The following is a 25,537-nucleotide window of genomic DNA, read 5'->3' as shown; positions in this document are numbered from 1 at the left end:
TTTGGTTTGACCACCTGCTGTTTTCTAAGTATTTACCAGTCAGTTTCCTGGTTCGCTTCCTCCGTTTTGTATCGACATTCTTCGTGTACAAGTAGCTGAAAACCTTCCTAGCCCGGCACTGCTCCCACATTTCTCTCAATCGCTTCTCAAATTTTATCTTGCTGCTAGCTTTCCAGCCCTCAAATGATGTCCATCCCATATCACCTTGTACTCCCTGATTTGGTGTATTCCCGGGAGCTCCTAAAGCAAGCCTACCTATTCCACGTTGCTTAATTTCTAATCTTGCTTGAACTTCTGATCTCATGCACAACACCGCATTGCCAAACGTCAGACCAGGCACCATGACCCCTTTCCATATATTCCACTCGCAACATCAGTGCCGACCGGTTGTGCGCCCGCGCGCTCCGCGCGCTCGCGACCTTCGGCGTCATCGTAGGTCTGGCCGACTGGGTTCGCTCTACGTCATCTCCTGTCGCCGACGACCTTCGACGACAGCGCAGCTCTGATTTACTGGTCCTGCTCTACGCCATCTACAGACGCCGACAACATCTCTCGCAAGTGTACCCCGTCCTCGGACTCCAGTGACCGTTCTTCCATCTTTCCTGTCTCTCCTATCCCCTCAGTTTGTTGTTGCTTCTTCTTCCTCTTTCCTATACCTTTACTTCTACCCTTTTATCCCTCCTTACCCCCATCCCTTTGTGAGCTCTGTGGCGGTGTCGCTCACTGAAGCAGACAATAACGGGGCCCACTTTTCTCTTCCTTTCTCTTAAGAACCACTCCATACCTATTGTAATTCCACAGTGCCCTATTTTTCATCACTGCTGCATTCCTGTTACCTTTAGTCGTCTCGTATATTTCATGTTCCCTTAGGTACTTGGTCCCATTGCTTATCCATACGCCCAGATATTTGTATTTATCTGTTATCTCTAGCGTGACCTCCTGTATTCAAAGCTCACAACCTTCGTTGTCATTGAAAATCATGACTGTTGATTTTTCCTTACTGAATCTAAAATCTAACCTATCTCCCTCATTACCGCAGATGTCCATCAATGTCTGCAAATCCTCCTTGTTGTTGGCCATTAGCCCTATATCATCTGCGTACATTAATGCTGGTAGTGCCTGATCAATGAGTTTTCCTTGTTTGACTAAAGAGAGGTTGACGCCCAGTCCACTTCCCTCTAATTTGGTCTTTAATCCTTGTAGGTACATCATGAATAATATGGGTGACAGGGGACACCCCTGCCTAAGCCCCCGTTTTACCTCGGCAGGCTTGGATACCTGTTTTTCCCACTTTATAACTACCTTGTTACCTTTATAGATATCCTTTAAAAGATTAGTGACTACATGTTCCACGCCTAGTGTGTCCAGTATTCCCCACAATTCCTCTTGAACCACGCTATCGTACGCTCCCTTGATATCTAGAAATGCTAGCCACAAGGGCCTGTGTTCCTTTTCTGCTATTTCAATGCACTGCGTCAGTGAGAACAGATTGTCTTCCAACCTCCTGTGTTTCCGAAACCCATTCTGCAGTTCCCCCCAGCACCCCCTCATGCTCTATCCATGCCTGCAATCTTTCCTTTATAATCTGCATCGCCAGTCTGTAGACCACTGATGTCACTGTAGTTGTTTGTGTCAGCTTTGTCCCCCTTTTCGTTATAGATCATGCTCATCCTGCTAAGTTTCCATCCATCGGGGACTTCACCATCGATTATTAATTTCCTCACTGCCTCTCTCAAACTCTGTTTAGACTTCGGACCCAATGTCTTTATCAGCATAATTGGAATGCCATCTGGGTCTGTTGATGTACTACTGAACCCTCTTCTCAGCCCTTTCCCACTCTCGTTGTGAAAATGGAGTGATTGTGCTACTTGATCCATCCCTGTTTATTGTGGTGCATCAGGCACTTCTTTGTTGAAAATTTTCTGTCACCCTTGTTCTTATATATTCAATAGCTTCATCCCCTTCTAGCCTAGCACCTTGAGCTGTAGTTATAAACCTCTGCTCTAGGTTTGTTTCATTTCTTAGGGAGTTTAGATGGTTCCAAAATTTCGCACCTGCCTTTCTATCCTTTGTGTGTACTTCTGCCAGCCACTGAGCACCCTTTCTTCTAATCTTTTCATTGATCAGGAGGGATGCTTCCCTTCTAGAGCTGAGAAAGATTTCCCATTTTCTTTCAACATCATCTGTCGGTTCACCCCGTTGCTTAGCACGTCTGTGTTCCCTAGAGGCTTCCTGACGTTTTGCTTTGGCTCTCTTAACTTCCTCATCCCACCAACTCTTGGGCTTGTGTCTTCTTTTCTGTGGTGACTCGTCACGTGCTTTAGCAAGCTCTAGCCCAAACAGTCTAGTTAGATTTGTGTATGTCCACACAGTTTTATTATCTTCAGTGATTACTTTCTCAATTTGTTTAGTAGCGATTTCTATTTGCCTTTCTGAATGAAAATCTTCCTGTAGTTGCTGATCTTGTCTCCTTCCCACTTTCGCTGCTTTTCCAAAACTTAGCTTGATACGTTAGTGATCACTACCCAGACTTCTGGAGCCACCTTCATCTATGTGCATTCCCCTGAGCTTGTCATACATTATATGTGACATCAGTGAGTAATCTATCGTTGAGTGGAGCCACCTTTCCTTCCTCCGTGACTGCAGCCTTTCTACCTCCCACGTTGATGGTTGGATGGACGGATATGGCTGTACCACAGAACACCCTTTAGATCGGGCGGTGGCTTGCGCCACCAAGCCGTAATACTTAATGAACCAAAAACTAGATTTATTTTTTTCCTTTTAAAAAGTGAGATTGAAGATTCGTACTTTGCAGTGAAGCGTTCAATTTTCACTCGTGTCTTGCCTTTAGCCACCAATCAAATAACCTCCTTCTAGTTAATTCTACCCGCTTAAAGTCTATTTTGCCATCACTTTCCCTAAACCCCAGTGCTTTGAAAAACTCTGCGCCATCAACCTGAACTACAGGGTGAAGCCCTTTACAGAACATTATCAAGTGTTCGGCAGTTTCTTCTTCCTCTCCACACGCACTGCATACCGTGTCTTCGTATTTGGCCCGATATGTCTTGGTTTGCAATACTCCCGTCCTGGCCTCAGACAGTAGAGAACTACCCCAAGTATTATCATAGATCCTTTCCTTGGCATTTTCCTGCTTAAACGACTGCGCGCGCCCCCACGCTGCTCCTCTGTAGTGTTCTGTGGCTCCTCCGCAGGGGCTTTAGTGGGCTCCGCAGGCGCCGCTTGCCGCTCATCCCACTTTCCTATTCTAGCCACTGTGCTGCTGCAGCCGACGGGTGGTTTTAATGTGTGTATTGACCTCGCCTCTGGCCGTGTCAACCGTTTGCTTGTATCCGGAACCTATTTCCAATTATTATTTGTTATGGGTACACCAGTAAATTCTTCTGCAAGCCGCAAGGTTACTGAGGGTACAGAGGCACTGCGGCAAGCTGAGAAATGGTAATTCTATGCGTGTTCATTCGTCATCGCAAAATTACTTTCGCTGTCAGTGGAAGTAACCAGTGCGCGGTGCTCACGTTAAACGCGATATACTTCTTCCCAGTTTGAAAACGGGCCTGCTGAAATGGAAGCCAGATTTTGATAACGCTGCAAACGAGTACAGCAAAGCAGGTATAGAATTAAAACCTGCGCAGTGCATACGCCTGACGCGTGTTTCACTCGCTGATGTGGAATTTCTTTTTTTTTTTTTTTTTGTCGCACTGCGACTAGCAACGTGTTTTAAAGCTGGGAAGGCCCTGGATCAGTGCAAGGATGCCCATCTCCGTTCAGCTGACTGCTACCTTAAGAATGGATCGTATCCTTTGAATTTTGTCGCTAGTTTCTGTATTCAGTACGAGCGCATGCTGCATAAGCCGGTTAGCGTCCTTAATTGCGTTCTTTCAGATTCTTTGCCTGCGCCAAGTGAGTGGTTTGTTTTGAGCCTTCCGCTCCATTGTGGAAAATTAAGATATCACGTGGTTTTTATACGTACTGAGTGCCGGTTATAGAGAATCAAGCATTCGTATGATACTGTGTATCACCGTGCCTGTCAACATCGCTCGAAGGCTCGCTGACTTGTACACATATCTGCACTAGTCGAGAAATACTTAAAACGGTTGAGTAATTGGACCTTTAGAAGCATGTGTGAAATTACGCTGCCACTAACGGTGCCGTCGACAGTGGTGACGCTTTTGTACTTCAGAATGTAGTCGCGTGCAGAGGAACGACTGCAGTCAACAAAAGTGCGGATAGTTGGTCTTGATAGTTATTAAGGAACAGCGCAAAAAACAACAGGGAGGGCAGCACCGTCTGCATGTCCTGTCGATTTTTTGCCGTTCATTGAAGAGATGATCTATGTACAAAGTTTATACATTTGTGCTATCAGAAACGCAGCAGTTTTAATCTTCATGATGCATTAGTTTTGATGTTTAATTTACAAGAACAAGATGAAAACACTGTATTTTAAAGTTATGGGTACTTGACATAAACAGCTGGCATGTCGCGTCATAGACAAGCTTCTGAAAGCACTGGCTCTCAACGATGGCCGCATTGATGACAAGTTGCAGTTAACCTGCTTCAGTGTGATAATGATGTGGTTGGAACAGCTCTGTGCATGCTCTACAAAATAGCCTGCATGGGATAACATGACTTAGCAAACTTAGCTGATACTTCAATATTGCAGTTTCAGTGATGTATATGCAAGCCATCTATGTTCTATTGTAGGCAGTTGGAACAAGCAGCATTGGTCAGCAGGGATATGGGTGACCTGAAGGCTGCAGCTGATCTCATTGACAAGGCATCTTGTTATTTTATTGACTCAAGAAGTCCCGACACAGCTGCATTAGTTTTGGAACGAGGGGCAAAGTGAGTTAAAATAGTGAATAGTAAAAAGTGAATGCAAGCCAGTTCGTACATATGCATAGTTGAAAACAGCACAAAGTAAACACAAAAATTCACACAGGAACAACGCTGGTCTTGTGTGAATTCTTGTCCATGTTTACTTCACATAGTTTATAACTATGCAAAGTGAGTTATTTTTATTGGACTGCATTTGTTATGAAAATTGTTGAACAAGGAATCTTTCTAGAGCCAATATTTTGGCCATAGGTTTTGTTTTTGTCAACTACATGTTTCATAGTTAGCCATTGTTTCAGATGCCTTGGTTTATGACAATTGCATTGCTCATAAAGTTTTATGCTCATTTATTTAGAAGGATATTGAGAAGTTGGTGATTCTCTTTGAGTAGTTTGTAACTTATGTAATTTGCTTTACTGTTGCTATCATGTATAACAGTTCTTTCGTTGTAGTGCGCCCCGTCGCGGTGGTCTAGTGGCTAAGGTACTCGGCCGCTGACCCGCAGGTCGCGGGATCGAATCCCGGCTGCGGCGGCTGCATTTTCGATGGAGGCGGAAATGCTGTAGACCCGTGTGCTCAGATTTGGGTGCACGTTAAAGAACCCCAGGTGGTCAAAATTTCCGGAGCCCTCAACTACGGCGTCTCTCATAATCATTGCGTGATTTTGGGACGTTAAACCGCACAAATCAATCAATCATTGTAGTGCATATATAGATAACCTTGCGTGTTAAATTGACATAAAAGTTTAAGCCAGATGGCTTGAAGCTTCTTGAAAATGTGCACATTTAGAGAGTATTCACTTGGAGCACACACATAGTCATATTTAAGTGTCGCATGGGCACTTTACCAACTTGAATATTTCTCTCTCAGAATTGGAAAAAAGAAGCCAATAAATATCCGACAAATACTATCCTGGTTGAGTTTAATTCTCATTGAAACCATGCAATGCTAGCACTACTGAGTCTGTCAAAGGAACATTGCAAGTGCAGTACATCAATTTCACATGTAATATGCTAGCCCTAGCCAGCACTACTTCTAACAAGACCATATTTCACGTGGATGCTAAATTCATATATCGTGCTTGTAGTACATTGCCGTTGACTTTAGTGACATTTTTTGTTTGTTTGTCTGCTAGTGATGCAGGCATTTTTCATGTGAGTGCATCTTTATTTCAGAATCGTTGAAGCAAAGTTTCCTGAAATAGCTGTGGGGTTCTTCAACAGAGCAGCTGAAATAGTTTCAGTAAGGCAATACTTTACCATTTATTACTTGTTTAGTATGTCATTACTAAAAACTAGATTAAGCAGACTTTTTTACTGATAAGTTAATATTATCCAGATTGTAAGTCGAGATTGATCAGAATCGTAGAAGCAAAGTTTCCTGAAATAGCTGTAGAGTGTAACAGATCAGCTGAAGTAGTTTCAGTAAGGCAATACTTTACCATTTATTACTTGTTTAGTCTGTCATCACTTCAAACAATATTAAACAGAGACTTCTTTACTGATAAGTTAATATTAATCATATTGTGAATTGACATTGTGAATTCAAAACGAGATTAAAGGGAGACCTTTTTATCTATAAATTAATATTAATCAGATTGTGAATGAATAAGGTTATAACAGAGTAGATGGCATGCAATAGTGCCTTTTCCTGGAGCAGGACCTGGAACTGGGAGTAGGTCAGAGCTCTTCTGTAAAGTTTTTTTTATTTGCGGAACCTTTTAAATGGCTCCATGACACCTCAGTTTAGAGCTACTGTGCAATTTTGTGTCGTGATCTAACATTCACTGTAACCCCCCCCCCCCCCATCCCCTATGTAATGCCCTCTGGGCCTTTCGGGTATCTGAATAAAAAAAAAAACATGATAATTCATGGTTTGAATATGTGTCCAAGGATATTTGCAGAGGCTAACCAGCAAAAGTAATCCAGGAGATGAAAGCTCGCAGTAGCTTTTCTTTCTGTCCCTAAAGCATACCTCTGGGTTAGTTCACAGTCGCTTTTTTTTATTGTATGACTTACTGCAGTAGTAACCTTATGTGCATAATTTACTTTGTGAGAGCTCATTGATTGTGGCAATTCTTCCACTGTGACAATACTTTTTTGCCCTTAGTGAGACTAGTTCACCAAATGGCCTGGGATTTTATTCCTATCACCAGGAGTTTGCGTAGATCAAAGTGTTTCTGCAAGATAGTTGTCCATACACCTTCACTCAACTATACTTGCACCTTTGCCGGACACTGGGTGATACACCAGTGGTGCAAGAAGGCGTGTATTAGAGTTGAAGAGTAAGTTAGCATGTTCGTTGCGGCAAAATATTTTGAGGTCTGATTTTAGGTGCGGTGTGAACCACTGGTGGGCCACTTGGCATATCTTTCAGGTGTGCTGTGACCCACCGGTGGGTCATAGCATCTAATACCAGAAAAAATTTCTTCAGATTATTTATGACCTTTTGCAACAAGAATCATACATCTGCATCTTTGGTGAAGTTATTGTATGAGCAAGCAGACGCATGCTTGTAACATTGCAACCACATAGGAGGAGCACAGGCCCTGACCTGCGACCTAACGGTGACGCACACCGCAGTGTACGTGTCAAGGTAGTACTATTTGCAACTCCAACTGAGCATTCACCACCTAGCAGCCGTGCCTGGAAACGGTGCTAACACGGTCAACCTTGAAGGGTTAGCATGTTGGGCATGTTGAAAAGCGGCTGCATAGTTACTTTATTTTTACCATGCCGCATAAAGGAGCTTGAAAAAAAAAAGTCATGTCCAAAGACCATTGCAGTGTGCCACAATGCAAGGTATTGTAGTGGAAAGATACCAGGGTATCGTTTTATCAGTTCCCAAAAGATGCAGGTGATGTGCAGTTGAGAACGGTGCAGATCAGAAACGTGCGCTTTGGAAAGAAGGTGACGGACGCTATGGTAGTTCGATCTTATCAAATTGCTCGCGACAACTTATTTCCCCTCGGTGAGTACACCATTATTTAGCGTGTGCACATTCTTGTCAATATTCAGGCTTCTCTAAGTATGAGTAAAGTTTTGTTTATATACGCAAGCACTTCAGGAAGTTTGTTGCGTTATGTGTGTGAGTGTATTTTTCGCATATGCTTGTTTTCTGCGCAAGTTCTAGTGCTACCCATTCTCAAATCAGACTGCTGTAATCCTTCCCCCCGAACATATTTGATTTTGCATGTGTGTATATATGTGCACACAAACGCACATGGGAAGGTCGCGGGTGCTTAGCGTTGGAGTGTGTGTGTATATATCTGCATTGAATATCAACTACTAGCAACACAAACTAGCTAGTTTGTAGAATCACACGGCCTTATTCATTAGAAACCTAATAACATGGATCAGCAAACAAAAAGAAAGCACTCCTATTACAATCGAAACTACAATTTACTTATCTCAAAATACACTGCAGGCATAGCTCTGTTCTGTTATCCACTGAACGGCATGCAAATTCAGCTTTTGTTGGGACAACTGAACTCAATATGATACATGCAATTGCATACCTACCAACCTAGCAGGAGGAAAATTCGGGAGACTGCAGGGGGGGGGGGGGGGGAGGGGGATAATTTTTTTTTCATATCTCACGTTACTGTGGCTGAGACATTTGCGACATGCTGTCAATGCTTTGTGATTATGAAAACGCAGTGGTTCAGCCCGGACCTTCGTGCATTGCGTTTTCAGCATCTGCAGCCATTTTCCCACTGATGGCAGTTGGTACTTTGGGAGCATTTTTCGAAACAATAGTCGTGCGTAATTGCTTACGCTCAGCAGAAAGTTGTGTTCCACAAGAAATCCTGCAGATTGGCATTCTGCGCTGATTGCACTGTTTTCGAAGCTCTCTTAAAAGAAACTTCTGATGATGTCTGCCCTTCGGCAACACAAACATGCTTCTGTGAAGCGGCCTTGCCACCTTGAGAAACACATGGCAGGTACTCGTGGTATACAGAATTCATACTTGCCATCTTTCTGCCGAGTCACAAAGCACGGAAACTCAGTTGTGTGAGAGTACAGATAGACTTGCAAGTACTTCTTTACTTTTGAGAAACCGCCATCGACCTTCCGACTGATCTCGGGGAAACTCGCAACTCCCAAAATCACGTAACAAATAGAACTGACGCCTAGGGAAGTGGCTTAGGCCTAGTGTACCCCGCAATGTAGACAGGAGAAAAAGACGTTGTCGCCTTCTTTGGGTAGGTTGGTGAGCAGGTCTCGCGGCTGCCGGCCTTCGCGCAGATGCGCGGTACTACACTTCCTAGATATACTTAGCAGTAATATATGATATGGTTACAATGAACTAGAAGTGTAGGGGCTAGTGCTCTTCCACAGCACTGCAACAGCTGACGTACGTGCGTGATTAAAAATAAAAGCTGCTCTGCTGTGGCAGTAACTTTTCGGGAAATTCGAGATAGTATTCGTACCATCGGGAGATTAGTTCGAAATTCGGGAGTCTCCCAGGCAATTTGGGAGAATTAGCAGATATGCAATCAGCAACACGAATCGCAGCGCAGAGTTACCTCGAAAACTGTTAAGGCTTTGCCTGTAGCAGTGCAGCAAGGCAGTGCAAAAGTGATAGCACCTTTCAGAGAGGACTGCTACATATGAGCAGTTGCCTTCTTCAATCTCGGGCTCACTAGACAGGTTCTTCCACTTGAAGTAAATCTGATGCAGTTCGCCAAAGAGGCTTAATGTTTGCAGGCCCAGTGCCACTATTTCCGCTGTTTTGCCAGTGAAATTTTTTATGCTGATGGTAATGCGGTGGTCCACGGCCAGCACCCTTTCGCCTTCGACAAAGCAACGCGATCCGAGGCCACAATCAAAAAACTTCAGAGTGTGTTGTGTTGACCTTGTTAATCGAGAGTCTGTATTGACCTTGTTAATCATAGCCATGCGTGTTTTTTCGGCTGGTGTTGCCAGCACACGGAGCATTTTATGGAGTTGCGAATAGTATGGTGCAAATGTAGGAAATGGTTCTTCCTAGTGCTCAAATATTTTACCAGAGAGTTTACTGCACAGTATGCTCGGTATGCCGTAGCTTACTGCAGCCTTGTTGAGAAATGTTGGTAAGGCAATGAAACTGTGGTTTCGACTACGTGGGTTTGGTTCATGCTCAGACTACAGTATTGACTTGTGCATTTTGCAGCAGACACTTGGGCACCTCCAGAACAGCAAAGCATTTCGAAAGATGTAGCACATTCCACTATTATTGCATCACAAGGCATGCAAGCCATCCAGGCATGTCCCTGTGTGCATATATCTCCATTGAATTTCAACTACTCACAACACGAACTAGCTAGTGTTCAGAAGCACACAACCTTATTCGTTAGAAACCTAATAACATGGGGCATGTCCCTCAGAAGTGCAGCATACATAAGTGGCTTTTGTCTTGAAATACCAACAAGCGCTGTTAGCATTGCTGTCTGTCAATCTATTGTTGAGCAAGTGAAATGGGATGTCTGTGTTTCATGACTTACTTAACCACACTCAGGTTAATCGAAATAAAACAAAATGAAGGGCAATTAAAGCATTACTCTATGGCTAGGGAGGCTAATCTGCCGCCAATTCTTTCAACTTGCCTAAACACTTTTTTCTTAGGTTGAAGATCGCCCAAGGCAATCAGCAGAATTCTGTGGCCATGCAGTTCGTCTCCTGCTCAAGCTTGCTAGGTCAGGCACTGTCATATGCCTCCTTGTGTTTTTATGCCCACATAATACTGCACTATTGTTCGGCTTATGCGTGCTGCACTAACTGCCTCATGAGAATGTGTGCTTCACATATCCCTTTTGACTAGATGGGATGAGGCAGCGGACGCCGTGTCTCGGCAGAAGCAGTTGCTGGCAGAAGCACAGGATGACCGGGCTGTCGGGCGGCTGGTGGTGGCACTGGTGCTTGTGCACTTGGCGAGAGACGACTTTGTTGCAGCCAGTAAGGCTGTTGACTATGATAAAGGGTGAGCAAAAACAACCTTCCTGGTGCTCACTTGCAACTCAAAAATTGCGTGCGCAGGTTTCTTGAAGCACAAGAACTGGACACACTTTCATGCTTACTGAAAGGGTATGATGAAGGAGACCCAGACATGGTTACTCGTGCTCTCAATGCACCATTCCTTCGGCACATGGATACAGAGGTAATTGAAAGATTGATTAAGACATGTACTTAAAGGGCCAGTAAACAGACTGACTTTTTTTTTTTTACATCCCCAAGCAAGCTCACCAATTTGTATAGTAGACAACAATGATCACATTTTCCAAATATTATAGCGCTCTGCAAACTCCCCCTTTCGAAAAAACAATTCTCGTGCCTTTTTCCTTCTGGTCAATCTACGTACAGACAGTGACGAAAGCTTAACCATGGGCAACTTGACACACCACTGGTAATTTATATCTTTATAATTTTTGGACATCGCGGTTGTTTACTGGCCCTTTAAGAAAGCTCATGGCATGTTTTGCACCAATGTTGCATAATTATTTCAGTATGCCAAGTTGGCCAGGATGCTTGGGCAGCAAGTAGCCGAGTCTGCCAAAAAGACTGCCTCCGAGTCTAAGCCGAGTGCAGAGGCCGTGGGTGATGCAAAGGATGTGGACAATGGAACTGTTGACAGACCAGAACAAGACCATCTTGAAGTTCCCGATTCAACAACTGCTGCAGAATCTGATGATGAATTTGCTGGTGGTCTTCTGTGAAGGTGAACATTGTTTTTCTTGTAATTAATGTTAATACGATCATTCCTATTGTAATTGTGGCCTTTAATCAATATTGGTTGCTGCATACCTTGTCAGGAACCCATGCATCTGAACTTTTGAATGCCATGCAGTTGTGGCATGAGGTTTTCTGCTCTTCACGGGTGTTCAGCATGCTGCTTTTGTTGATATACTTTAATGGCTTAAAATTCGGCTGCAATATTGCCATTGGCTGAAAGTGCCATCATTTGTGCCAGTTATAGTAGCTTGTGACATGCTCTATGTAGTCATCTTGGCTTGGGATGAGTGTTGCTGTATGTGACATATACTACTGTGGCAATCCGAATATGCACTTCAATGTGGTAGATGATGCATGTTCACTATCGGATTCTGAAGTACTTGTATGTGCATTTTTTTTGTTATTGAGGTACAGCCTCGTCAGTTAGAACAATTGTTTTTCACTAATGATACAATGCCATACCTGCCAAGTCTCCCGCATTTTCACCGTTTCTTTCGGTTATACGGTTGTCATGAAAATCTCCCGGAAATCAAAGTTTCTGTGCGTGATTTGGCCACATTGACAAAAAAGCAGCTCAATCGCTCCAGGCTTTTCGAACCTACCCAGTTTTATTATAAATGAGTTTAAGAGGCGTTAATCTAAACGTACAGCATAATCTCAGTGATTCAAAACTGCGGCAGTTATGAATTCTTCAAATTCCCCAGCCGTACTTTACTATGTTCATTGGGTCTCAATTCGAATGTGCCGAACACATTTCATAGTCACGGCGGGTGATACGAACTTTAGTACGGAAACTGTCGAAAGAAGGCCGAGAACAGCGTACTCGAAGCTTCGGAAGTATGAGTGCGACCGGTGCACGTTCTGCCTTCTACAGCGCGTGTGATTGTCGTCGCCACAATCGCTATGGACAAAACCGCGGTCGCTCTTGGCACGATGATGTGTTGCGACGACGTAACTGACAGAACCACGAAAGTGTGCGCTCAACCAGTCAAAGCAACGCTGCTTTCCGCAAACTGTGCGGACAAAAGTGCGGCAGATGCTATCGTAGATAGCATAAAACAACTTAGTTTTGAAGCCGCGTGCGCAGGCAAGCGCATGGGGATTGTAAAATGAACTACCGTTTGCTCTCGCGTTGCCGCAACCACTGCGCAGAAAACCGCGGTAACGGCAACGCGAGAGCAATCCACGAGCTCCGAGGGCACGCGGCGGTGAAACAGTAAATATGTAAAAAACAAAAAAAATTGTAGTTTCACCGCAAGGGCAAAGCAACAAATGCGACAGCAACAACTTGGAATGTAACGCTGAGAATGGCAAGCAGATCGAAACGTGCAGCTCGCTGCTCATACACAAATGAAGTACGAAAACGATAATCACAGGACGAGAGCGAATGAACGTTTACCGCTCGACACGTAGCGCGCTGTTTAAACAAAAACGACGCACAATACGTAATCACAGGTACCGACGAGTACAAATTGACAAATGTCCCAGTTGTTATACCTCGCTTTGTATGAAAAGCGGACTGTTTTCGCAAAGGGGCCTGTGCAGAGACCAAAGTGACTTTTGTGGGCCCGGAAACTAACGCTTTCATTTCAGTGTAAGCCGAAGGCACACGGTTCCCCCACCAAAGAATAAGTGCACGTGCACAGGCACTCCCCCCCCCCCCCCCTTCATCCATGGGGCAAAGTACATGTGAGAGATAAGCAGGCATCAGCGCATCGTGATGAGCTCGGTGCCGAGCGTGGGCAGCTTTTTTTCTTTGAGTGTTCATATATATAGTGACTCGTGTGTATATGAAAAAGAACGACGATAGGAATATGAATGTTGTGTAGATTCCAGCTAGTGGGACAGGCGGTTTTCAGGACGACAACGAAGCAGGCATCTTGCTTTACAGCTGATCCTGAACACGCTCTTTTCGCTACCGTAAGCTGCTGTCATCCTTTGTTCGCGTCGCACTGCGACACTGGTGGAGGAGCTGGGCCGCGACGCTGCCCGATCCTTCACACCTCTAGTGGGGGTCGTTCATCCAGCCCGGACGTACCTATTGCAACCCCTGTCCATCGATTCAGTCGTCGGCTACGAAGTCTTCCTCCAGAGTTTAACCCCTCGCAGAAGCTCTCCACAAGACATCAGAAATAACTAGCACCAGCCCCCAGTCTGTACTTCTCGGCACCGGTTCTTCCGCTCCATCCCAGGTGACGTTTTTTCAATCGCTGGGGCCTGAACGCTTTGGTGGTGGCGCGCACGAAGATGTAGAAGACTGGTTAGATTCCTATGACCGTGTTGCGAAGATTAACCAGTGGTCGGCTCAGGAAAAGCTCTGCCGGGCCTACTTCTATCTTGATGACAGTGCTCGTACTTGGTACGAGAACAGAGATGGCAGCCAGTCCACATGGACCGACTTTCACCAGCAGATGGTTGAAACCTTTGCCAATGTCGACAGACGTGACCGTGCCCACCAACTACTAGAGCTAAGGGTCCAAAAAAACCAATGAAACAGTCGCCATGTTCGCCGAAGACATGACACGTTTATTTCGGAGGGCTGACTCGCAGATGACCGAAGATAGGAAGTTGCGCTACCTCATGCACGACGTGAAAGAGCAGCTGTTCGCCGGACTTCTGCGCAACCCGCCAAGCACTGCAGAGAACTTCATCAAAGAAGCGTCGGCTATCGAACTGGCGCTTCACCAACGCTGCCGACAATATGACCGCTTGTGCAGCAGCCCCCAAATTCAGGCCGCCGCTGTGACGTTTGACAATCATAGCTCCTTGCGTGACATGATTAGAGAGATTGTTCGTGAAGAACTGCAGAGGTTGTCGACTCCGGTAGTGGATACACCCATAGCATCTGTCGCTCAAGTCGTCCGCGACAAAATCCGCCAAGCATTCTCGACAGCTGATCCTGCCCTCAAGCAACGTCTCATGACGTATGCCCCGCGCTTTGAAACTTCCCACCCGTTCCGCCTTCATACTACCCATCACCTGCAACCGTTCTTTGGTCACCATCACAGGGGGAGACATTGTGGCGCCCACCCATCCAGCCCCCATACGACCAGTCGTCTTCTGGCCTGCCATGGCCTTCGTCACGTGAGGAGTTGTCACGGCATCCACAGCTTCGCCGAACAGACACCTGGCGCACTGTCGACAGGCGTCCACTCTGTTTCAACTGTGGAAGTGTGGGCCACATATCCCGCTATTGGTGGCACCGCACCAATCTGTTTCGCCCTCTCAGGCCCCGGCTTGACAGTCCACATGCGAACGACTACGTATCCCACCATGGCGATGTCGGTTCTCAAGGACCTCTGGTGCCTCCACCCCCCTTCGACAAGCGTCATAACAATGATGACGAGATTATGACTGATTACCAGCCGGGCTTCCTACATCGACCACGCTCTCCTTCTCCTGCCCAGTCACTTTCGTTGTAGCGCCGCACTTTAGCTGGCACCAGAGGTCACCCAGCCCACACCGGTGAAACTGAAGGGGGCGACCTCAGGGGGTAAGGTTGCAGGCTGTCAAGACGAAGAAAAAAAAGCCCCCATTACTTCCACCTCAGGACGCTGTAAAGCAGACAAGACGTAATACCGCCGAAACTGTGGCCCCAGACCTTACCGTTCTTGTGGACAGACAGCAAGTCGGAGCTTTAGTCGACACCGGGGCCGACTTTTCTATCATTAGTGATGACCTTGCAGTACGCCTAAAGAAAGTAAAGGCAGCGTTGATGGGACCTCACCTAAGGACGGCAGGCGATCAATTACTGATGCCTGTCAGAATGTGCACAGCAAGGCTCGACATCGGTGGCTCTACTTTTGTGGCGACGTTCGTCGTTCTCTCTTCATGCTGTAAAGACCTGATTATCGAAATGGATTTCTTGAGAGAACATGGTGCCATCATCAACGTCCCTGACAGTGTCATTACGTTTCGCAACATCAGCCCGGCTTTAGTCGATTGCTCAGAGCCGAGACATAACCCTTTACGTTTGACGGATGACGATGTGGTCGTCCCGCCACGATCGTGCACACTTGTTTCGGTGGCAGGAGATGAGCCGATTGACAGCGACGGTATTGCTGACCAAATAAGCTCGCCAATCTTTATCCGCGGTATTTCAGTTGCTGGAGGTCTTGTCACCGTCACTGCGGGACGCACAAACTTGCTGCTCTCTAACTTCAGTGCTGAGCGCCGACACCTCCCGAAGAGTTCAGCCGTCGCTTATTTTGACAATACTGCGGAAGTCCAAGGCAGTTTATCAGCACTAGACGAAGCACCTGAAGAAGAATCAGTACCTAATCTTGACGTTGGTACTACATTGTCAAGGGACGAGCGAACGAGACTTTTTGAGCTGCTAGCTGAATTCCAGGACTGCTTTTCATCGACATCACGGGTCGATCGAACGCCGCTAACAAAGCATCGAATAATTACCGAGGATGCAGCAAGGCCTATACATTAGAATCCTTGTCGTGCGACTCCACAGGAACGGGAAGTGATACAGCAACGAGTCGCCAAAATGCTTGAAGAGGATGTGATTCAGCCATCACAGAGCCCGTGGGCATCGCCTGTAGTACTAGTTAAGAAAAAGGACAGTACCTTGCATTTTCGCGTGGACTACAGGAAGCTGAATCAAATGACTAAGAAAACGTGTTTCCGCTTCCGCGTATCGATGACTCCCTCGATGGGCTTCGAAACGCTCGCTACTTTTCTTCAATGGACCTCAGAAGCGGATATTGGCTGATCGAGGTAAACCCAAGAGATCGGGAAAAAACCGCTTTTGTGACGCCGGATGGTTTGTATGAATTTAAAGTACTGCCCTTCAGTCTGTGCTCAGCGCCCGCTACTTTTCAAAGGCTCATGGACACTGTACTTGCAGGGTTAAAATGGAAGACCTGTTTAGTTTATCTAGACGACGTCATAGTGTTTTCCCCAACTTTTGACGAGCATCTCAAAAGGCTAGAAGTCGTTTTATGAGCCATATGCTCCGCGGGCCTCACATTGAAAGAGAAATACCACTTTTGTTTTGAAGAACTACTGTTTCTTGGTCATGTCGTCAGCTGCACCGGTGTTCGGCCTGATCCCGGAAAACTTGCGGCCGTGGCACAGTTTCCAGTACCGTCCGATAAAAAAGCTATCAAGCGCTTTCTGGGCCTATGCGTCTATTATCGCCGGTTTATCGCCGACTTCGCACGGATTGCGTCGCCATTAACTCGCCTCACTAGAGACGACGCCACCTTTGAGTGGAACGACCAACAGCAAGCAGCGTTTATGACCTCCGCCAATGTCTTCAAACACCTCCAGTGCTTGCCCACTTCGACGAGCAAGCGCCAAGAATGCTTCACACTGACGCAAGCAATGTAGGCCTCGGAGCTGTGCTTGTGCAGTGGCAAGAAGACATGGAACGAGTGATCGCCTATCAAGCAGGACGCTAACACGCACTGAGGCCAATTATTCAACAACTGAGAAAGAATGCCTCGCTGTGGTCTGGGCAGTTATGAAATTTCGCCCGTATTTGTATGGCCGCCCCTTCAAAGATATTAGTGACCATCATTCACACTATTGGTTGACTTAAGAGATCCAACCGGCCGATTAGCGCGGTGGAGTCTGAACTTAAAAGAGTTCCATATGACGGTCATACACAAGTCTGGGAAGCAACATACAGACGCCGACTGCCTGTCTCGATCACCAGTACAAACAGCCTCTCTTTCTGACGACGATATGGCCTTCCTTGGTGCTTTCGACGCGTCCACGATTGCCCAACAACAACGAGGTGACCCTGAATTGTTGATTTGATTAATTACGTGGACGGACGTTCTTCGAGGGCACCCAGAGTCTTTGCAAGGGCATTATCGTCGTTTTGCTTACACAATGGCGTCCTCAACAAAAGAAACTTTTCATCCATCGGAGCTCCCTATTTGCTCGTTATTCCTGCATCCCTTCGTACTGAAGTGCTTCAAGCATGTCGCAACGAGCTGACGTCTGGCCATTTAGGCTACACTCGCACATTAGCAAGAGTCCAGCAGAGATACTATTGGCCACGACTCACAACAGCCGTCAAGCACCACATTCACACTTGCCTCGATTGCCAGCGACGCAAGTAATCTCCAAAGAAACCCTCCGGTCAGATGCAACCAGTTCAGGTTCCACGTACACAGTTCGACCAGATAGGAATGGATATTTTGGGACCCCTTCCTACTTCTACTGCTGGGAATTGCTGGGTTATAGTCACAACAGACTACCTAACCAGGTATGCCAAAACAGGCTATCCAAAGGAGCACCGCAGCAGAAGTGGCGAGATTTTTTATAGAAAATATTGTGCTATGCCATGGTGCCGTGCTATTCTGCTATGCCACGGTGAAGGATGGCTATTGTGCTATGCCACGGAAAAACAAAAAAGCCTGGACTGTCCATATAAATGCTATCGTAATAAAAAGGAGCCAGACACTATTTTGCATTCCTGTCAAAATAATCTAGTAGTAAGCAAAGTTTTGACCTGGTGTGGCAGTTTGGGCTAGTTGGTATGACATGACGATACTTACAGCGCGAGAACAGAACAATGACAAAGAGACAAGAAGGACCCGCGCTTTTGCGGTAGCCAGCTGCGCCGTCCTGTCCGTTCACGTGTGTCCCAGGAAGACACACGCGAGTTGTTTGACCGAAATTAATTCTGCTAGTTGTGTTGATCCTTTGAGACTCTCACCTTAGTGAAAAACTCTTCCCTCGTGTGTTCGGCTACTTCTTAGCCACTATAAGACTGCAATCCTGATGTTGGCGCTTGCGATCGAGACCCCCCTTCCACCTCATTTTGTTTTTCGCGACGTTTTGTTTTTTTGTCATGCCCCCCCCCCCCCCCCCCCCCCGTTGCAGAAATCTCCCGAATTCAGGATCCTTGAACTTGGCAGGTATACATTGCAAAATTTTTAGCTCTTATTATGGTGCTAAGAATCAGCATCTTATTTGATGTTTGTGTAGTTCAATTCTCATTTTATAAACATGATAGCACCATTACCTAGTATTATGGTTTATTTGATGTTTGTGTTGTTCAATTCTCACTTTATAAACATGATAGCGTCATTACCTAGTATTAAGGTTTATTTGATGTTTGTGTTGTTCAATTCTCACTTTATAAACATGATAGCATCATTACCTAGCATTATGGCTTCTGGAATGTGATTACGCTGATCATCCATACTTCATAGGATGTACTTTAATTCTCTTAGAATGGGCTTTGTCACTCCATACATTCTGTAACATGTTTGTATGTGTAGTTAGTTATAATGTTTGTGTTGTTCAATTCTCACTTTATAAACATGATAGCATCATTACCTAGCATTATGACTTCTGGAATGTTATTACGCTGATCATCCATACTTCATAGGATGTACTTTAATTCTTGTAGAATGGGCCTTGTCACTCCATACATTCTGTAACATGTCTGTATGTGTAGTTAGTTGTCAAAAAGCTTCTGGACATGACTGTGCTTGTCATCGGCTTGAATAAATAGAATATGCTCATGTCATGGAATTATCTACAAGAACTCCTCGGGTACACAAATGCAATGAAATTTATGTTGAGCTTTTTGAACCCTAATTATATTGCTGAGAACGACTGAAGTACTCTTAACCCTTTAATTAGAGAGTAGAATCTGAAGCAGTCCTTTTGTGTGCCCAGTAATAATGTTCATTTATTAATTATTCGGCTGTTTTATGAATAAAAGGCAACATGGCCACCTGTCGGTCACAATGCCAGGGCTATACTCTCGAGTGATAATTTTTGATGATGTGATCGCTTTTACGAGGTCTTGCTTGTATCGGCACTGGTGGCATTAGTATCTCCTGATGGCAGCATTCCTCCTGCACTGCCACGATTGCTTTTGCTTATAGATGCATCCAGTGCAAAGGCATGCAAATGTAATTTTAGCCCTGATAGTGATCAATCAACCTATCACCTTTGTGTTAAGGGAGAGAAAAAGGCTTACTAACATATCAGTTTTCAAAGTGTTGATAAGGGTTAATTGGAACCTCAGTGTATTTTTCCAAAGTACTGAACATTGTGTATCAGTTCTGTGGGAATTGGCAGAGCAAGCATCATGGGAAAGGAATTGTTGCCATGTTTAGTCAGTGGACCATGGCAAATTCTTGTGCTGCTGAAGTTTCCAAGAAACCTGTGCAGATTTTCTGTATAGCATCTTTCTACCATCACATGAGTGGCACATTTCCACAGAAATTACCTACCATATTCATTGTCTTGTTGCTTCAAACAGGTGATTGTTTCAGCTTTACTTTGCAATCTTCTTGCGTCTTGCGTGCTAGTTAGTGCTTATGGTCATCAGAAGTGCCCTTTGCTTGCCTTTGCTTTCTAAGAAATTTTTGGGCTTTTTTTGCAGTCGTCACAGCAGCAACATTTCACCAAATTAGTCTGCTAAGTTGGGTACTAATATAAAGATAAATCAAATATATAGCAACAATGCCAGTACATGTAGCATTGTCACTATAATAGTATACAGCTAGCATGCATGCTGCATACCAGATGATAGTATATGGCTTATTTTTGTTTTCGTTATGCCCCACTGGATGGTCACTCCCAGTCAAAGTTCACTGCTTTCAGTTTTACAGCGCCATATTGAAGCATGCTCAAAGCAGTTGCAAACATATATGGCACTTTAGAGCAGCATTTTTGTTTTGAAACGGTTTGGAGCAATTGGAGCAGCACTTCTATTATTGGAAGATTTCCAGTCTATTCTGCATATATAAAGTTTACCTTTATGTTAAACACTTAATAAACATGCATATACTTATTTTCTGATTTACTGTTAATGCTAACGTGTATAAGGACATGTTACAGAGCTTGACATGGAGCACCCATCACATACAGCTTCAGGTCGTGATTTTTGCTCAGCTACAGATTTCCTTTTCCAGAGGCAAAGAAACTAAGAAACATGAAAGTATGTATAGGCAGAGGTGGTTGGACGGCAGCAGCGTGGACGGCCGCGTTCCCTGGCCGGAACCTGAGCAGAGGGATATTTGTAAGGAAAGGACACAAAAGTGCTGTGTTTAGGTACGATTTGTGGCTAAAAGGACTTAAAAGCGCCGAGGAACGTCAAACCGAAACTGAAGAAGACGAGCGGAGGGCAGGTGGCACGAAGGCGATAACAAGAAATGAAAAAGAAGAGGAGAAGAAGAAGGAACGTGCGAAAGCGAGCTCGAGCGTGGAGGCCACGAAGGCAGACGAAGCAGTGCGCCGCTCGAGAGGACGAGTTCCCGGGAGCGTTCCTGAGCCGGACGTGGGACCCGTACGTGTCGGCCAGGTCGAGCTCCGGCGTGTTCGTTCGGGGTCGAGTCCGCCGGCCTGTACAAGGTGCAAGGACGGGGCCTGCTGAACGGCTCCTGCCTGGGTGCAGTGGCCGGGAGCAGGTTCGTGGGCGAGGCCTACCGGGCGTGGTCCTCGTGAGCTGGGGCCTGACCCTGAACCTCAGGAGTTGCGACCCTGACTGCTAGCCGCGACGTCTGACTAAACGGCGCTGCACACGGTAGCGCATCCGTGTGCCGTCAGCCGTTCCAGCCGCTCCAGCCGTGCCTCCTCTCGATCTTTCGCTCTCTGGTCCCTCATTTCTTTTTCCTCCGTGCTCACCCATGATAGCAAAGCCTCACCACTCAGCCCCATCTCCTTCCCTAGCTCAACTAGCTTTCTCTTGTCGTCCATCCTCGTCCGCCACACACAAACAACGTGAGGCTCTCAGATGTGAGGCGAGAGCTTAGTCCTGTCGCAGGCGCCAGAAATTGTGATGGTTAAGGACGTTCGTCACTATGTTTGTTGATAGCGGACGAAAAAGGATTAACATCAACAATGGATGCGAACAAAAGAAGCGTTATATTGTACACTAAAGAACGAAGTGGCAGGTGAAAATAAAACTATATGTCCAACCCTACACGCCAAGCGTCACGCAACATGTACGAGAGTCAGACCTCTATTATGCGGAGAGCTCGCGGCTACGCTTACTCCGAGTCCAGCGCGTAGAGTTCTCAGTTCGCAAGAGGAAAACGCTGCCTCACAGTTTGGGTCCTCGTCGTCCCGACATGATGCGATTGTCGACGTGCGCGAGGGCAAAGGTGGCACGGCTGGAGCGGCTGGAGCGGCTGGAACGGCTGACGGCACACGGATGCGCTACCGTGTGCAGCGCCGTTTAGTCAGACGTCGCGGCTAGCAGTCAGGGTCGCGACTCCTGAGGTTCAGGGTCAGGCCCCGGCTCACGAGGACCACGCCCGGTAGGCCTCGCCCACGAACCTGCTCCCGGCCACTGCACCCAGGCAGGAGCCGTTCAGCAGGCCCCATCCTTGCACCTTGTACAGGCCGGCGGACTCGACCCCGAACGAACATGCCGGAGCTCGACCTGGCCGACACGTACGGGTCCCACGTCCGGCTCAGGAACGCTCCCAGGAACTCGTTCTCTCGAGCGGCGCACTGCTTCGTCTGCCTTCGTGGCCTCCACGCTCGAGCTCGCTTTCGCACGTTCCTTTTTCTTCTCCTCTTCTTTTTCATTTCTTGTTATCGCCTTCGTGCCACCTGCCCTCCGCTCGTCTTCTTCAGTTTCGGTTTGACGTTCCTCGGCGCTTTTAAGTCCTTTTAGCCACAAATCGTACCTAAACACAGCACTTTTGTGTCCTTTCCTTACAGCAGATAAAGTGTTTCATGGCATCATATTATGGACAGTTGCAATTAAGCATTGCATCTTTCTCAGCAATGCTGCTTCACATAGAACGTTGAAAAGAGAGAGAATAAGAATAAAGGCAAGGGGTTAACCAGGTTTGAGCTCGGTAGGCTACCTGAACAATCGTTACACATCACCATATTAGGAATGTGTCGTATGCCAGGATGCAATATTGACCTCACTTCCCAACAATATTAAAAAAAGTGCCAAGCTGGGACTTTTATCCAGACATTAATAGGTACATCTATTAAATGTATCTAGCCTCCAATTATGGACATTAGACATCCCCTGAATGCCTGTGGTCTAGAAAAATATAGAATTTGTCCTGTACATGTATTTTACAGAATTATATGGATTATTTTTGTGCAGAGCTACATGTTTGTGGGCTTCATATCAGATTTTTTTATTTACATATTTCTGGAAATTTTCATAAAGTGTTGCTGACTTTTCATCAGAGTTTCACATTTTTTTTGCCAGAAATCAAGGCAACAAATTTCATTTGAATCACTGCACTTCATTTTAAGGTTGTGCATTGGTAAAAAAAATCAGTCTGTCTGTTTATGTGCACACGTATGCGGCACACACATTTTTCACTGTATGCTACCAAGTTTGGTGCGCCATTGTGCCTGCCTAAAAAGAAAGGAAAACGCCAATTTACTAATATACATTCATCTGGATAATTTTCACGAGATCACCACAGATGCACCTTTTTTTTTTTTCAGTTGTTGGACATCGTGGCGAATGTCGAGAATTTCGAGATCTTGGTCAGCCCACAGAACCAGCAGATGTATATTTTTTTTAGGTTTTGCTTAGTCGAGTTCTGGGTATGCTCAGCTGTCTTGCATTGTTCGATGTTTTCTCCACATGCCTCTTGGAGTTTCCTGGAATAAGACATTACCAGATGGTACATGTTGTGACAGAAGTGGACGTTCTTGCACAGTATAGACTGCACAGGTGTTCCTGTGCTATTAGGGCGCCTCAGTGGCAGTTGTGGAATCAGTTCACACCTGAAGCTAGGTTTTTCCTGAACTTTCAAAGCTCAAATAAGAACTACAAATTACTTTCTTCTACACTTTCTTTAGATTCATTACTCACTGGCTTTGTATGATGGCATATCATGCCGAGTCATTTTAACCTACTGTACTACAGAAAAATCTCTACATTTATTCTTGTGTCTTTTTCTTTATTCTTGCCTCAGATACTAGGATACTACTTCCAATGTAGGGTTACTTCACCTTTTGCAGTCCGAAACCATTTCTCACGTTCGTTCTGGTTCAAGACTGAAAGATTTAAGCTGAAGTAAAGGTCGTTGACTTGGCACATAATGTAGTGAGAGAACGTGCACATGAATCAGCTGCAAGGCAACCTGTTGAGCAGTGTCTAACCATAGACCACGGCAATCGTGTTGAATTTTCAGGTAGGGCCTGACAATGGACTGCAAGGAGTTAAAAAATGGATATTTATTAATTCTGTAGTAGTGCAGATTTATGAAATTGATAAAATCATCTAATTATTTTTAAAATTAGTGACTTGAGGCACTTGCTGCAGAGGCAGGTTTAAAGCCTGTCAACATGGACTTGTTCAGTTGGAAACAAATTTGTAAATGGCGCTACCAGTTACAAGATATCTGTATGTCAAAGTGCTCGGCATATATCTGCTTAAAGCACTCATCAAATATCTGCAGTGCTGAAGAAAAGTAATTACTCCAATTCATGTTGCTTTACACTGATCTCGTACATTTCAATACTCGTGCTAATTACATTGGTTCAACTTGAATAGGCCTTGCATTTTGACAGGCTTCATTTTTGCCATTACAACTGTACCTGGCTATGATGAAATAAATCAGCCGTGGGTCTAGTGAAGAAAGGCCTTTCACAACAGGATTTTTTAGTGGGCTCTTCTCCGGGTCTTCCCGTGAATGCAAATGCATATTTTGTACTTACTTTGCAGCTTAAAAAGGTATTTAACCGATATCTACCTTCTTGAGCAGCACATGGCCCTACAATATTGTCTACATTTCGATGTCAATATTCAGCAGGCCAGTGACTCCCACTGATGAACTGAGGAATCCACAAGCTTTGTTACTAGTTTTTGAAACTATTATTGAGGTCCTTTTCCGAATAGAATGAGTGGCTTGTCTGTCTAAATGTGTGTGAAAAATGGCTGTAAGGTCATCGCAATAGCTAGTGCGACGCTGAGCTTTGCTACCACCCGCAGATCCCAGCTAAACTTGTATTTTGTGTATTTTGGGAAAAAGCACACTTGAGAACATTTACTTCATCACTTAAGAAATGTGAGGGCGTTCTTTGCAGCTTACTGCTACTCTCAGACGGATGGCAATAGGTACAGTTACAAAAAGTGGTTCTAAGTACTGGATTTTCGCTCAGTGGATATGACTTCGTTACTGTCGAGCTTCCATTCTGTAGTCTGGATATGTGCCCCAAAACAAATGCTTGCATTTATTCAATGAAGTTTCATTCAGCAATAACCGCATTGTGATTTGTTGTGCATGTCTACCTCTCAAAGCAGTCCAATTGGCCAATTGGTGTGGCAGAATCTGGTTGTACCGGAGATCACAATTGCTTTGTCATAATGTTAAATGTGGTATTACAAATGGTTGTGACCAGTGCACGTGTGTAGCAATCATAACGGGGTCTAAATGTCCCAAATAACAAGAAATATGGACCTTCAAGTTTGCACAATTTAAATACAAATTAATAGAACTGTATAAAGACAAGTAATCATAGAAGTATCAGTGCAGTTATAAATGCAATGGTATTAGAGTACTCTAAAGTAAAGATTGAAATTATCATTAAAATGCAGTATGATTGGTCCTACATTTTCAACAATTTGACACAGCAATAAGGCAGCAATAGAGAAACGAAAGCAAAACATCTATAGTCAGTACTATTTAGAAACAAATATGCATGCACTAACTTATCGTATCCATCTTCCTGTATAGTCCAGGTTTGTTCCATGTGTTGCAAAACTATTAACCCTTTGTTTCCTATAGCGAATCTAGTTATGCAAGTAAATATATATACTAGGTATCTCGGCTATCTTTAGCCAGATTTTAAAGATATGCCAACACACGCAATTACAACGCTATAAATTCATGTTGCTGACTATTGTCTATAGTGAATCAGACTATTTTTTGTGTTCTGATCAATTGTTTATTTAGACCTTTTTAACTAATTTCTGAAGGAATGAAGATGGGTCAAAAAGTTCAATGAACAAGTTGTAGATCGGTTTGAGAAACGTCTGATTAAACAGTTTCGAACTTCAA

General features: G+C 45.0%; 1 protein-coding gene across 4 annotated transcripts; it reads left to right on the top strand.

The window, feature by feature from the left end:
* Positions 1-25,537, top strand: LOC119187475 (gamma-soluble NSF attachment protein). 4 transcript variants are annotated; one of them, XM_037435590.2, is made up of 11 exons: positions 2-3,456; positions 3,560-3,627; positions 3,727-3,811; positions 3,901-3,918; positions 4,720-4,860; positions 6,027-6,093; positions 10,458-10,528; positions 10,654-10,812; positions 10,869-10,989; positions 11,336-11,547; positions 22,974-25,537. In XM_037435590.2, the coding sequence occupies exons 1-10, from the start codon at positions 3,380-3,382 to the stop codon at positions 11,543-11,545; spliced, it is 1,017 nt and encodes a 338-aa protein (XP_037291487.1). In that variant the 5' UTR covers positions 2-3,379; the 3' UTR covers positions 11,546-11,547; positions 22,974-25,537. The 4 variants fall into 4 exon arrangements, with proteins under 4 accessions (XP_037291489.1, XP_037291488.1, XP_037291490.1 ...); XM_037435592.2 differs by lacking the exon at positions 4,720-4,860 and having other exon boundaries at positions 1-3,456; XM_037435591.2 differs by lacking the exon at positions 22,974-25,537 and having other exon boundaries at positions 1-3,456; positions 11,336-19,299.

The sequence above is a fragment of the Rhipicephalus microplus genome, chromosome X (assembly GCF_043290135.1).
Source record: "Rhipicephalus microplus isolate Deutch F79 chromosome X, USDA_Rmic, whole genome shotgun sequence".
Taxonomy (NCBI): Eukaryota; Metazoa; Arthropoda; class Arachnida; order Ixodida; family Ixodidae; genus Rhipicephalus; species Rhipicephalus microplus.
This window is presented reverse-complemented; position numbering and strand designations above follow the sequence as displayed.

Excerpts from the sequence above, each read along its gene's own strand:
- LOC119187475 (XM_037435590.2), top strand. The coding sequence starts at position 3,380 with ATGGGTACACCAGTAAATTCTTCTGCAAGCCGCAAGGTTACTGAGGGT. Across the intron at positions 10,529-10,653 it reads CTCCTGCTCAAGCTTGCTAG|ATGGGATGAGGCAGCGGACG; the intron begins GTCAGGCACTGT and ends CCTTTTGACTAG. Across the intron at positions 10,813-10,868 it reads GCTGTTGACTATGATAAAGG|GTTTCTTGAAGCACAAGAAC; the intron begins GTGAGCAAAAAC and ends TTGCGTGCGCAG.